The sequence below is a fragment of the Notolabrus celidotus genome, chromosome 6, assembly GCF_009762535.1.
Source record: "Notolabrus celidotus isolate fNotCel1 chromosome 6, fNotCel1.pri, whole genome shotgun sequence".
Classification (NCBI taxonomy): Eukaryota; Metazoa; Chordata; class Actinopteri; order Labriformes; family Labridae; genus Notolabrus; species Notolabrus celidotus.
The window spans coordinates 9,952,645-9,965,476 of record NC_048277.1 but is presented as its reverse complement, the minus strand read 5'-3'; the positions used below and the strand labels follow the sequence as shown (position 1 = coordinate 9,965,476).

The 12,832-nt window shown below is 43.1% G+C and overlaps 1 protein-coding gene across 1 annotated transcript in view; it reads right to left on the bottom strand.

Moving 5' to 3' along the window:
• Window positions 1-12,832, bottom strand: part of LOC117814987 (kelch-like protein 25) — a 30,957-nt gene that overhangs the window by 14,172 nt on the left and 3,953 nt on the right. The window contains exons 2-8 of the mRNA XM_034686595.1: window positions 6,786-7,018; window positions 6,567-6,672; window positions 5,334-5,579; window positions 4,167-4,256; window positions 2,807-2,970; window positions 1,673-1,820; window positions 1,099-1,295 (exon numbers count right to left, since the gene is read on the bottom strand). Coding sequence (XP_034542486.1) covers window positions 1,099-1,295; window positions 1,673-1,820; window positions 2,807-2,970; window positions 4,167-4,256; window positions 5,334-5,579; window positions 6,567-6,672; window positions 6,786-6,967 — 1,133 coding nt within the window. The 5' untranslated portion in view covers window positions 6,968-7,018. The remainder of the gene's footprint in view (window positions 1-1,098; window positions 1,296-1,672; window positions 1,821-2,806; window positions 2,971-4,166; window positions 4,257-5,333; window positions 5,580-6,566; window positions 6,673-6,785; window positions 7,019-12,832) is intronic.

Genomic DNA, 12,832 nt, shown 5'->3' with positions numbered 1-12,832 from the left:
TCACAGAAACGCCACTTCACACAGAAACTTTGTATTACAGAGCTCTGTTGTGTCTTTCCCTTTGCTCTCCATGAACTGACAGATCTCCTCATGCAACTCGAAACACCTTTACAGCACTTCTCCTTGGCTCAGCCATCGCACCTCTGTGTGATGGGGCAAGTCACCATATTCTGAACCCAACTCCTCCAGAAAAGACTTGAACTGGGGCTGATTTAAACATGTGGCTCTTATGAAGTTAACTGCTCGTGTTATGGTGCTCATCACATGTTCCATTTTCAAGGCTTTGCCACACAGTGATTCCTGATGTATGATGCAGTGATAAACTGTCAGCTCACCTGCGCTGTTTTCCTCCCACATCTTCTCCCCGATCCTGCCCACTAATCCACTCTTTTGCCTGAACTTCACGGGCACTCAATCCGTCGTCAGTCCCACACATTTATCCAAAGGCAGCCTCAGTTCATTTGGATACCTCTTCCCCGTAGTTGTGCCATGCATTGATCTTAATCTCAAAAGTTCCTCTGTTATGCACATGCATATATACTCTGCCTCCCACCTGTCTTGAATCCCTCTGTTTTCAAAGTCCACCTTTCATTTAGCCATTTTTGGGGGACAGGGATAGCTGAAAGTTGACTGCAGTCGGGTAACGGCTCTCGCGTGCGGGTACTCGATTGACATGCAGTGCATTGTGGGACTTGTAGTTTTAGTGGTGTGTGCAAAATACCGTCGGGCCAGCTCTATAAATAATTTGATATTATCCTGCGGGCCAAAGATAATGCCACCGCGGGCAGGACTTGGCCCGTGGGCCTTGAGTTTGACACATATGCTGTACAGCGTCTCAACTTCCAAAAACAGGCCGTAATTAATGATGATAACTACTGATGAAGTAATGTTGAATCTGTCAAGATGTGTCCTTTAAACACTGTGAGTAATGAGAGCTTAAGGAAACTGACATGTTATTCAGTCACTTTGTTATTCTCTAAAGTGGGATTGCCTGTATGTATGAGGGTCCTTCAATTCCTTTTCGTGCTGCCCTAACAGCTGGACCACCGTGTAGAAGCCTCTGTTGATGTTCTGTTGTCTATGACACATGACGCTCACCTGGCTATCAGCATAGGAGCTCCTTTGGACCACTCTTCGTGGACCGTGTCGTAGATCCAGACGTCTTTCGAAACCCCATTCTCTGACCCTCGTCCTCCCGTCACGTACACCTTACAGCCGATGGCACAGGCACTGAACTCCTTCCTGGGGCTGGGCAGGTCGGCTTTAGGAATGATCTCTTTAGCTTTATGGTCCACCTACACACACACACACACACACACACACACACACACACCAACCACAGAGGTTATTATATTTACCGACAGAGTTTGATCTGGAGTCAGTGCAATGAAACAAGGGTGAAACCTCATCTCTGATAATATCCTCAGGGAGCAGCCAACCTCAGACTGAGGAGCCGCTCAGAGTACAGGCTGAGCTTTGCAGAGTGAAGTCATTATAATAAATGTGGAGAGTGCTAATAAACTGAATATCAGAGAAAGAACCCGAAGAATCAAATCATCTCTGTTTAACATCTTTAAACTCTCTGCTGTCCGTTAAACCATCACACTCAAATGCTAACATTATTTTATTAGCATATTAGCTCTACTTAGCAGGTATAAAGGGCTGTGTGTACCTGGTATATCTTGTCACACATGAAGGTCTGGCCTCCCAGTATCAGTAGTGTGTGTCCTGCTTTTCGTGGTCGAGCACAGGGACTGGTCACCACGCCATCGTTCTGGAGGATCTTCTTCTTACACTGCATCGCCTCCTCCACTATCGACCTGCAGAGGAAGACACAACATGACCAGAGAGACGAAGACACATTTGTTTAACATCTTCCCTAAAAGCTTGGCTTGATTCTCCATCAACAGCCACGCTGCTCGCACGTCTCAACTCCCACCAGTCTCATTCAAAGACAGGAGCAATTTAAAAAGGATTTGGATGCTCAACAAGAGCAGCAGATGGAGCAGATCTCAGTCTGAAGGAGAGGAGAATGACAGACAAATCAGCGTGTCTGTCAGCTCTGTTGGCATGCACACTGTCTGAAAGCTGCTCTTTTAAAGCAGGAAGTCAGTCACGGCTAAAATCAGCTCCTGAGGAGAAATTCAGTCTTTCCACAACTAAAGTGAACACTGTGGACTGATTTACATCAGGGAACACACAGATAGTGCCACACAAACATCTACACTCATGGGGACCTTTGTCCTCACAGCTTAACAAGGTCTATACTTTTTTTTATCACAGTGGTCATTTTATAAGATATATTTAAGCAGTGGTGTATGAACTATGGTGACTCACTCTAAGTGTTTTTGTCTTATCTCTCAGTTCTTCCTTCATGTTTCAAACTCAGCTGTGTTGATGTTAGTCTGGATTACTCGTTTCACTTAATCATATTTTTCTAATATCAGAGCTCTGAGTTTGAGAAATATGCCAATGTACTGCCGGCAGACTGTACGTGTCTTTGATTAGTCTTATGTTTCCTACTCCTCCCCGTTCATGTGAATGCACTCAGGGTAACTCTAGTTTGACTTATCATGTTGATAACCTGATTTATGTAACGGCTTAGCGTGATCTCCTTTGTTAGGTTCAGTGAAGCCGAATCAGGAGAAAATGTCTGGGATATGTTTAACTCGCTTTGTTGTGTAGGACCCTGCTCCTTCAAGTGTCCTGTTAGAACTTCTGTTATACTTTATTCAGCAGTGCTGAATAAAATAATGATCAATTGATTCATTCATTGATTGATTAGTGCGTCTATATCTCAACCCACCTGCTCCTCTTGTCGGCCATCACCAGCTCCTCACAGGCCACGGCCTCCAGCAGACACTCAGAGGGCAGCAAAGCCAGCCTGATGCCCTGCAGCAGCTCCGGTATGTGGTGACGACGACCCTCCAAGTCGAATCGAACCCAACGCATCACCGAGTTAAACACCACCTGCAACAAGTCCACATAAACATAACACATTTGTTGTTTGTTTGTACTGGGAACAAAGCAAGGGCATGAAAATGGGGCAGGCAAATCTAAGGAAGGAAAGAAAGAAAACGCAACGTCCCTCTCACACAAACCAGACGACAGAGTCGCATGTGAGGGAGAATAAACAGTATATTGAAAATAACGTGGGGGAGAGTGAAGAGAAGCTCTGTGTGGACTGAAAGTGATGTCTGATGAAGAGCTGTTATGATTTCTGAATCTTTGTGGATGTGAAAACATTTTGTATGGGGGCTTTTACACCATTATTTTATAGAAAAGAAGATAGTGGATATTGTAGGAAACTGGGAGAGAGTGGGGGAATGACATGCAGGAAAGAAGCCGCAGGCTGGATTCAAACCTGTGCCGTCCGCTACATGGACGCACAACTTAACCACAAAAATAACAGGCAATTTACAAATACAAAACATTTTGTATCTTAACACTGATTTGAAGTGTATGAAGGCGAGGCTATGCCTCTGCTTTTAAGGTGTGTTCAAACCAAAAAGGAAGAAAAAACTTGCATCCCATTATTTGCATTTTCAGCACACGATCATATAAGTGAGGGATAGGCCACTTGCGGCCCCTCCTCCTCTCTCAATGCAGCCCACCAGATAATTTCCAAATATCAATAAACGGTGAACAGTGGAGAATTTGACCCGATTTTAACTTGAGTGGTTGGATTTAGACTCTTAGTTTGGGCAGAACTTCATTGAAATCATTCACAGTGTAAGAGCTCTCATTCCCTTTATGATCAGGTCCATCTGCAAGCATGCTGCAGTTAGTACAACATCCCTCCACCAACATGTTTAACTGATCTCACCAAGGCTGGAATTTTTAATTTCTGTCCTTCCACATGCATCAAACTGCATCTTGCCATTGACTTTCTATGTAATTTTATCTCTTGAAAAATCCAGTTTCAATTTGTTCTGGACACACCAGTACACGATCAAAGCACAGCAGAGGAGAGCCGGCTGCACATGAAGTTTTTCGGTGCATAAATAGCTGTGCAAGAAAAACACCTGCTTGACCTCTGATGTCACACAGCTCAAAATAACAGACACAAAAGGGTTAAAACAATGCTGGTGATGATACCAGATCTGGACCAGAAGAAAAGAAGGAATACTAAAGCAGGAGAGAAATGTAAAAAGATGATCTCTCACCTGTTCATCCTCTATCTCCAGCTCATCACTAAGAATCAGCTCAAGCAGTTTGTCTTTACTCAGACTGTAGAAGTCCTCCGACTCCCTCATCTGAAAGGTGGACAGTAAACAAACACACATGTAAATCATGTAGTGAGTATGTACGCACAATAATTACATATAAGTGTCCATACATCTGATCTAGCACATATGTCAGATCAATGGACACTGATAGTGACACTGATAGAGACTTGTCCTCTCATGTACTGTTTGTGAATTAAGTTTAGAAGGATGATGAAGCTCATATCCAGCAGCTGAATATGAAATACGCTGCAGTGGTGTTGGTCACAGGCCAGACTGCATGAGTTAATAAACTGTTTATTCAGCTTTTTAACTCCAGCAGGATGAGGTCATACATTGAATCACATATTACAGATCCAATTAATCAAGCTATATTTCACTCAGTTTAAACAGCAGAGAAAAACACAGTCAGCAGCCAAATCAATCCAATCACACTACGTAAAGCTGCAGATTTTAAAATGCTCCACCCACTGCCTTTATATCCTAACACACAAAGTTTATTCAATCCATCATGCAAATCTGCTGACAGTCAAACTGTCTGAGCAGCCTCTCACAGCTGCTGGATGCTGCCGCTCTGCATTAAAATTTAATTTCTGTAGAAGGAAACATCGATACTTTCTTTATAACCAATCCTTCTTGTAGGTTGGACATGATCAGGGTTGAAAGAGGATGTCAGAGGAGGTTTTTCAGCATTTCACAGCCTGCTGAGGTTGGTATTTATGTCTCATCCAGTCCCTCAAACATCAGAAGCTAAGTTTATGTTTTAACAGAAGAGAAACTGTGACCGGAAACTTTAGGTAAAACTTTGTACAAGCATTTTTCAGTGTCTAACAGGAGTATGTGCTCATGCAGCAAGTTATTTAATGACTTTGACTACTTTCACAAGAAACAGCCAACGACACCAGGAGTTATAAAAGTTTAACAGGGAGGGGTGAGAAAATGTATATTTTTCATTACATGCTCAGTCCATCCCCAGCTGTATTACATGAGAGAACAGCCTGCTCTGACTTCTTCTTTGGTTCTATGTAAGGTACATTTATGTCCCAGCTGCAGCTCTCCCTTCTTATGTAAGAACACACTGATGGACCGAGGATGTGACTGAGTTACCGTCTCGTAGTGCAGCAGGCACATCCTCCACGACAGCTCGTACAGCCTTTTGCACTGATGAGCGTCTGACAGCAGCATCATCCCCAGGCAGTTAGACGAGTGCAGGTTCTTCTCTAAAAACTCTGCCGCTGCGTCCCTGATGTCGGGAAACTGCAGCATGTCTCCGGCCTCCAGCAGCGACTCAGCATTCTCCTCGTTTATGATGACTCGGGAGGAATAGGCAAAGTCCAGCAGGAGCTCCAAGACCTTAAGATGGAGAAAGAGAGTAAGAGTTACTTACGTTGGACCACGAGGTCTGCATGCCAGAAACAAGTACGGTAGGGATCAAAGGTTAGTGATTATCCTGATATAACTCCCTGACAGCACTAACACACATTATATATAACCCCACCCTCTGACAGCACTTTATACACAGTGTATGCTCGATCTCAGTGGGTCATGAGGAGGTATTACCTGTAATTTCAGTCTGTTTCATATCAAGGTAATCTCCTCCCAAGAGCTTTTAATTAAAAATCTATTTTAACTTCTAAACATCCAAAACCAAAGATAGAAAATACATAAATGTACTGTGAGGAGGAGGAGGAGCTTTGAGGTTTTTATAACAGGGCTGATGTGGACTGGAGTTTTTGGCTCGTGCAGGGCTGAGGTGAAGCAGGCATGTGAGGTGACAGAGATGAGAGAAGATTGGCCTCATAATGAAAGCAGAAGCGTGATATAAGGAGACGAGTCAGACAAAAGATCACTATCTCTACGCCCTCTGTCCCAATACAGAAACTCAAATTGGGTGTATCAAAAAATACTTCATTAGAGTCTTAGCCCAGCTGGACGCCTCAAATATAACAGAAAAAAATGAATGGTTTACTTTAGACCAGGTTTTTGTTGGTCTAAGGTATGGTCACCTCCTAGATCCTCATGACAGCAATGTGCTACCTGACAATAGGTCATGATAAAACCAACATGCCCATGGGCAACAACAGGGTTCAGTGAACCCACTGCACGCCCACCCACTACGCCTTAGCATGGGACAGATTAATTAGACCAAGATTCTTACTCAAGAACATGAAAAGGTCTGCGAAATCATACCATCCACTCCGTTTACAGGAGTTGCCAACAAAGATATTAAAGGAAAATGTCTCTGCTTTAATAAAGTGGATATATTTCCCAGCTCTATACAGAGGCTTTAATGTTGACTATGAACAGTGGTGTATGTGAGTTCATAAACAGCAGTGGTACCTCAGGGTGTATACTGTCTCTGAAGTTGACGTCACTGTCCAGACTCTCCCGTAGACCTCCGCTGAACATGGCCTCGAAGTATCGACTGCATGCTGCAAGGACGGCCCTGAAACACAGAAACACATCTGTCAGTGAGCTGAAGATGTCACCTTAATGTCACATAAATCAGAAACAGCAGCACAGAGGGAAGGTGAAGGAGGATCTGGTTGTTGTGTTTACCTGTGGCAGGGGAAGGATCGGTCTCCAGCCCACAGAGTGACGTCAGTGAACATGCACTGCTTCCTCATAGAGTTCAGGTGTGTCAGCACGCTGTCCGGGTGTGAAGGCTTGTGGAACAGTGAGATGTTCATGGAGCCCGTGCTGGTGCGGGATTTTCGATTCTCATGAACAGTCACAGACATGGCCGCTGCGTTTGGCACCTCCAGGAGGACACTAAGGAGCAAACCCTCCAACTGGTCAAAGACAACAAGGACAGAGGACAAGACACATTATTACTATTGCTCTGTTTTGAGAATCAACATTTGACTTAAACACTGATATCAACATTCATCAAACACGTTGGGTTGCATCAGCTGGAAAAATAAAGTTTATAAGAATTTAACTTTGCCTACTCTCATAGTGCTTCTAATCACTGCTCCTCTCACACATGATCCAGCGTTGTTATTATTGTTGTTTGATATTTGAAATGAAAATTATTAATCTCTCGAGAGGACTTGACAGTCTCGGCATTCATCTCATCATGCCTTGTCAATGTCCCTACATGAATGAAAGAACGCCTTACGCTGTCCTTCAGGGTAGACAAGACCCTGACGCGAAGCAGGATTCTATTTCCATAACTACCTGCTAATCATACATTATCCCTTACGTGTGTTTACATAACAAGACTCCAGCAGTCCACAGTCTGACTTACACTCATCAATTGAATTCCCCCTCTACATATCTTATACAAATTAATGTGTTTCATCATCTCTATTGTGTCTGCATGACAGCAGCTAATAACCGTCTCAGGGATAAATTTACTAAGAACTGACTGCGGCTGCTAATAGCATTTTTATAGCAATTTACTCCAGCTATCTGCTCAGTCTTGAAGTCCAATTCACAAAGTATGTTGCTCTTATGATATTCAAGAGCAAACACATCATAGAGTTCTGCAGCTATGTGCAGGTTGTCTTTATTTTGTGTCTGATTGTGGAAATGAGCTGTCAGCATCTCCCCTCTCTGCTGCACAGAGCTGTGAGCTCTCATCCTGACTGAGCTCAGATCTGTCCTCATGCAGAGGATGAGCTGGATGAGGAGGGGGTCAAAGCAGTTTAGTGTGGAGACAATTCTGATAGATTTGATACAACTTTCATCGTTTCACAAAGCTTTCTCCCTAGAGTGAGCCAGCAAGGATCATTCATTCAGATGATAAACACTCTCATCCCTGTGTGTGTGTGTGTGTGTGTGTGTGTGTGTTTATGCTGGGGTTTGAGCCGCAGACAGTCCCAGACTGATTTAACCCCTGATTTTAATAACAGTGCTGTCAAAGTAATATCAACAGACTTTATGTACTGATACATTATTTTTAGGTCATCCAGAGGTGAAATGTTGTCATGATCACAGAAAAGTTGGAGTGTGATCCTCCTTATAAATACCATGGAGCAGTTCCCACCAGCTCTCAGCAGAGGGTAAAAGTCCCTCCAACAGAGCGTGGCTGTTAGCGCCGGTGTTATCTGCAGAGATTCATTTCAGAGTAAGGAGACGATTTTGTCTCAAATGAATGCATGATGGATCATTTCAAAACACGCAAACAGTGCTGGAGCACAGAGATGATATTTGATATACAGTGCCGTTTTGGGTGCATTTAACCCTTTGTGTGCAAATCAGACAGTGTTGTTTAGTCCTGTTTGCAGCAATCCCAAAAGCTGCACAATGCCTCAGTGTTTATCTGAGGATGTGAATCTGTCTTTTCGTTCACCAGTGCAGTCCACGACTGCTCAATAAACACCAGTAATTAAACTGAGGATATACTGTTCTTTAAACCCACAATGCCACAGTGATGGGTGTCCTAACACTGTCCTGAGATCTGCTGCTCTGTCCCAGCGTCACTATCAGCTCCTTCATTAATATATTCATCAGTTTACCCACAGCAGCTCATTACAGCAGAGCTGAACGTGCAGCAGAGCTCTTTTACTGACAGATGTTAGCTCCTCTCACAGTTTGACTAAACTACCAGAACAAAAGAGAAGAGAGACTACACCAAACACTGAATTTTATATCAAATATTAAAGGACGGGTGTTAAAACAGTGAGCGCAGGCCTCGAAAGTCATCTGAGTCCCACATATCACAAAACCATCACATGCAATCTTTACCATCAACACATGAGCTCAAAACGCTGGATCAGCAGCTCCAACTCTGCCTCTGTGTGTGTGTGTTTGTGTGTGTGTGTGTGTGTGTGTGTGTGTGTGTGTGTGTGTGTGTGTGTGTGTGTATGTCTCTATCTGCTGACAAGCAGTTGTACACCAGAGACAAAACAGATCAGTCACAGGCCTTTCTGTGTGTGTGTGTGTGTGTGTGTGTGTGTGTGTGTGTGTGTGTGTGTGTGTTTCACAGATCACAATGCACACTTCACAGTAAACTGCTTGTGGCTGCACTAAATCAATGTGTGAATGAACAAAAGATTGAACCCACACACAGACACACACGCGTATGCTTTTGAAGTGCGAGTCAAACAAGACACTGCCTTTTTGTGTGTAATGCGTGTGTTTGCGTGTGTTTGTGTGTGCGTGTGTGTGTTGACAGAGAAACATTACACAGAGCAGGGAACGAATGTGTCACTGACCCTGTGAGTCGACACTGGAGCACATATTCCTTTTCTTTCGTGGATGAATCAATTGATTTGTTGAGCATTTATAAACCTCATACAGTGGCCTCAACCAACCCACCAGCATTATGACAATAGTGCAAAGCAGATAAACTACTACAGTATTCTTAGATGGTAGCACAGGATGTCTCTCTCACACCTGTGCCCTTGCTGTCTTTATTCTTTGAACTTGTGTGTGCTGTAGGTGTCCTCTATGAACCCTCAGTCTGCCTCTGAGCCTGATCCAGCACAGTGTACAGGACAGTTCAGGAAGACATCCGTCAATCATTTGTTTGCATCCAATCACAACAGCAGTGATTTCAGAGCTCATTGGGTAGAGACTTGGCTTGGGAACCAAAGGGTTGCTGGTTCGAGTCCAGCCATGTGGACCAAAAGTGTGGAAAGTGGGACTATTTGTTAAGGAGTTCACTTCCTTGAGCAAGGCACCAAATGCAGAACTGCACAGACACTCATCTGTGTGCAGCCCCTTATTTGTGCATGTGTGTGTATATCTAACCTGTGTGTGTAGCATGTTAAACCACAGAGTGTAAAAATTGCATTTCCCCTCAGGGACTTATAATCTATGTTGAAAACTTCCATACAGAGTAGGGATGATAGCAGACTTTCACCTCATGGTGATCATGGTCAAAAACTTCACGATCTGTTTATTGAGGTATTTATGGCAAAACAGAAAAAACAACAAAATGCTATCAGTCAAAGGGTGGAGCGGCACGTTACTTCATGAACTTCAATAAGATACACACATAACTTACGTATATGTCATCATCTATTTCTAAAGATGTTCAGTTATTTTTTATCAGCATCACAGAAACTTGAACTCTCTGCCTTCTGATTCTGCGTTACACAAAATCCCCCAAAACCTTGCTAACTGGTGAGTAAACCTTTTTGGGGTGTGGGTAGAATGCCTCACGTTCATCTGTGATCTACTCCAACATAATCTACACTGCAGTAGAAGACGCACACTGAGGGCTGACTGCTGCACACTTCTCCTCACATGGTAGATCTGCTCACTGTGTATTTTCTTAAAAAACTCAAACAAGTTAACAAAAGGAAACTTTAGGTCTCTTATCACATGAGTATTTCTTCTTTAGGGGTCACAGCAGAGTCAGCGTCATTAAACTCCAGTGTGTTGAATCTTATTTTATTCTACATTTCAAACACATTTGGACGAAACACTGATTTCTGACAGCCTGCATACATGCTGCTGGTTGTATTAACACAGACCCTGACCACAGAGTGTCATGTAAGAGTGTGAGTCAGGTGGATGACTATGACCCAGAGACTCTGTAAACATGGCCCAGTTTAAGTGTTTTAAAGTTCATCCTCCCTCACACACTGACCAAAGGTCAGACAGCGTGTCACTGCTCATGTTTGGTGTTTCTGGAGCACAGGGCTCATTCCACTGAATGTTTCTGATTGAAGAACTCCTCTCTCTGTCTCTGAATTATTCATCATCCGTTTTTATAATATTCTTTTAGTCAGAAATGAGGTAAATGAGAGATATCTATAAACCTGAGCTGGAACATGTATTGTTCATTTTAATGAGTGTTTCTGACTTTTACTTTTACTCTCTTGTGGCCAAGAGAAGATAATCAGACAGTATTCATCCGTCTTGATTATTAGACATTGATTATAACTGTATTAATATATTAGAATGAGTAAACTGTTTTGAAACATGTAGCTGGCATCAAATTTAAAATGAGCATATATTTCATTCTATATTGCAATGCTGACACACACACACACACACACACACACACACACACACACACACACACACACACACACACACACACACACACACACACTCACAAACACACAGGCCTACAGCAGCACAGCTCACCAGCAGAATATCAACAGAGCAGCTGAATAGACTGAGGCCTTGTAAACATGCTGGTAGTCAGCTAGCATAGCTGCACCACTGGACCTGTTGCCCAGGGCCACTCAGTGTATGTGTGTGTGTGTGTGTGTGTGTGTGTGTGTGTGTGTGTGTGTGTGTGTGTGTGTGTGTGTGTGTGTGTGTGTGTGTGTGTGTGTGTGTGTGTGTGTGTGTGTGTGAACAGTTCATTGACAGCAGGCCCCAGTAAAGTCTTAAACTCTGTCAGACTGAAACATTTGCATCACATGTTCAGTAAGTAGTTCTTTAAAGTGAGGCTTTCAGCAGGCTGCGGTCAAAGCTCCTGAACCGTCCTCGTACACATGGACACGGTCTGACAGAGGGACACACAGCAGGCTGAATCCCTGGTAGAAGGAGTGAACATGTTTTCAGTGACTAATCATACTGATTATTATAAGAATTAGTGCTGTTATTCACTAATGAAAGGTTTTCCTCAATCAATCGCAGCAGCTGTGAGTCCAGTGATGCTCTCAGTTCTTCATTGCTGCATGTCAGTCCTGTTAGTTTAGTTTATTGTTGAGTTTTTTTGGGACTGTCAAACACATACATTGATCACCATTAATGAGAGATGTGTTGCATCAGATTTGATGAGCTACACTCCTGTTGCCAGTCTACCTGTGGGTGATGCTGATCGATCAATCTTCATTTATATAGCACCAAATCACAACAAATGTTATCTGAAGACTCTTTCCAAACAAAGCAGGTCTAGACCATACTCTATGTTCTATAATCAACCATCTTACAGGCAGGATTCTGCTGATCTCATCTCAACCCACCATGAGCAGAGCACTTTGCAGGATTTAACAAGTTACGCTTTGGATAAAAAGCATCTGTTAAATGACATTGTAACAGAGGCAGGGACAAACTTCCTTTAACAGGCAGAAACCTCGAGCAGGACCAGACTCATGTTATCAGATTATCATTTTACTACTGCTGAAATACAACAAGTGTGATATGTTGTTTGGATGTATGAGACGTTAGAAGAGGATCTGTTCGGCACCAGTTCCTGCTGTCACTAAAGGTGCTTTTAAGCCAGAAGTTTCAGGAACTTTTAGTTCCACGAGTTACTCTTCCAGGAACTAAATGGTTCCTCTGGTCCATTGTTGACATTGTTGCGTTTCCGCTGAAGCCTGAAGTACTGTGGAGATTATGCAAATCAGTCCAGTGACATATGTAGAAGAAAAAAAAAGTAATTTCACATTTATAGCATGGAGGAGATTGCTGCTGTTGTGCTTTAGTAAAATGCAAATAGATTCACTGAATCAACACTTTGAAGGAGACAAGCGCAAGTAGCAAAGCTGTTTCAACACAGCTTTAAACTTGCTTTAAGTGGAGCAAAATGCTGGGGGCACATTACCTACCCTAGACCTAAATTTAGACCCTGGATCGAAAAGCACATAGTTCCTCAAGAAGTCCCTAGTTCCTGCGTTTGTAAAGCACCTTAAGATACTGGTTTAACGTGTTGAAGGAAACAAAGGATACAGTTATCTGCAGTCTATCTGAAG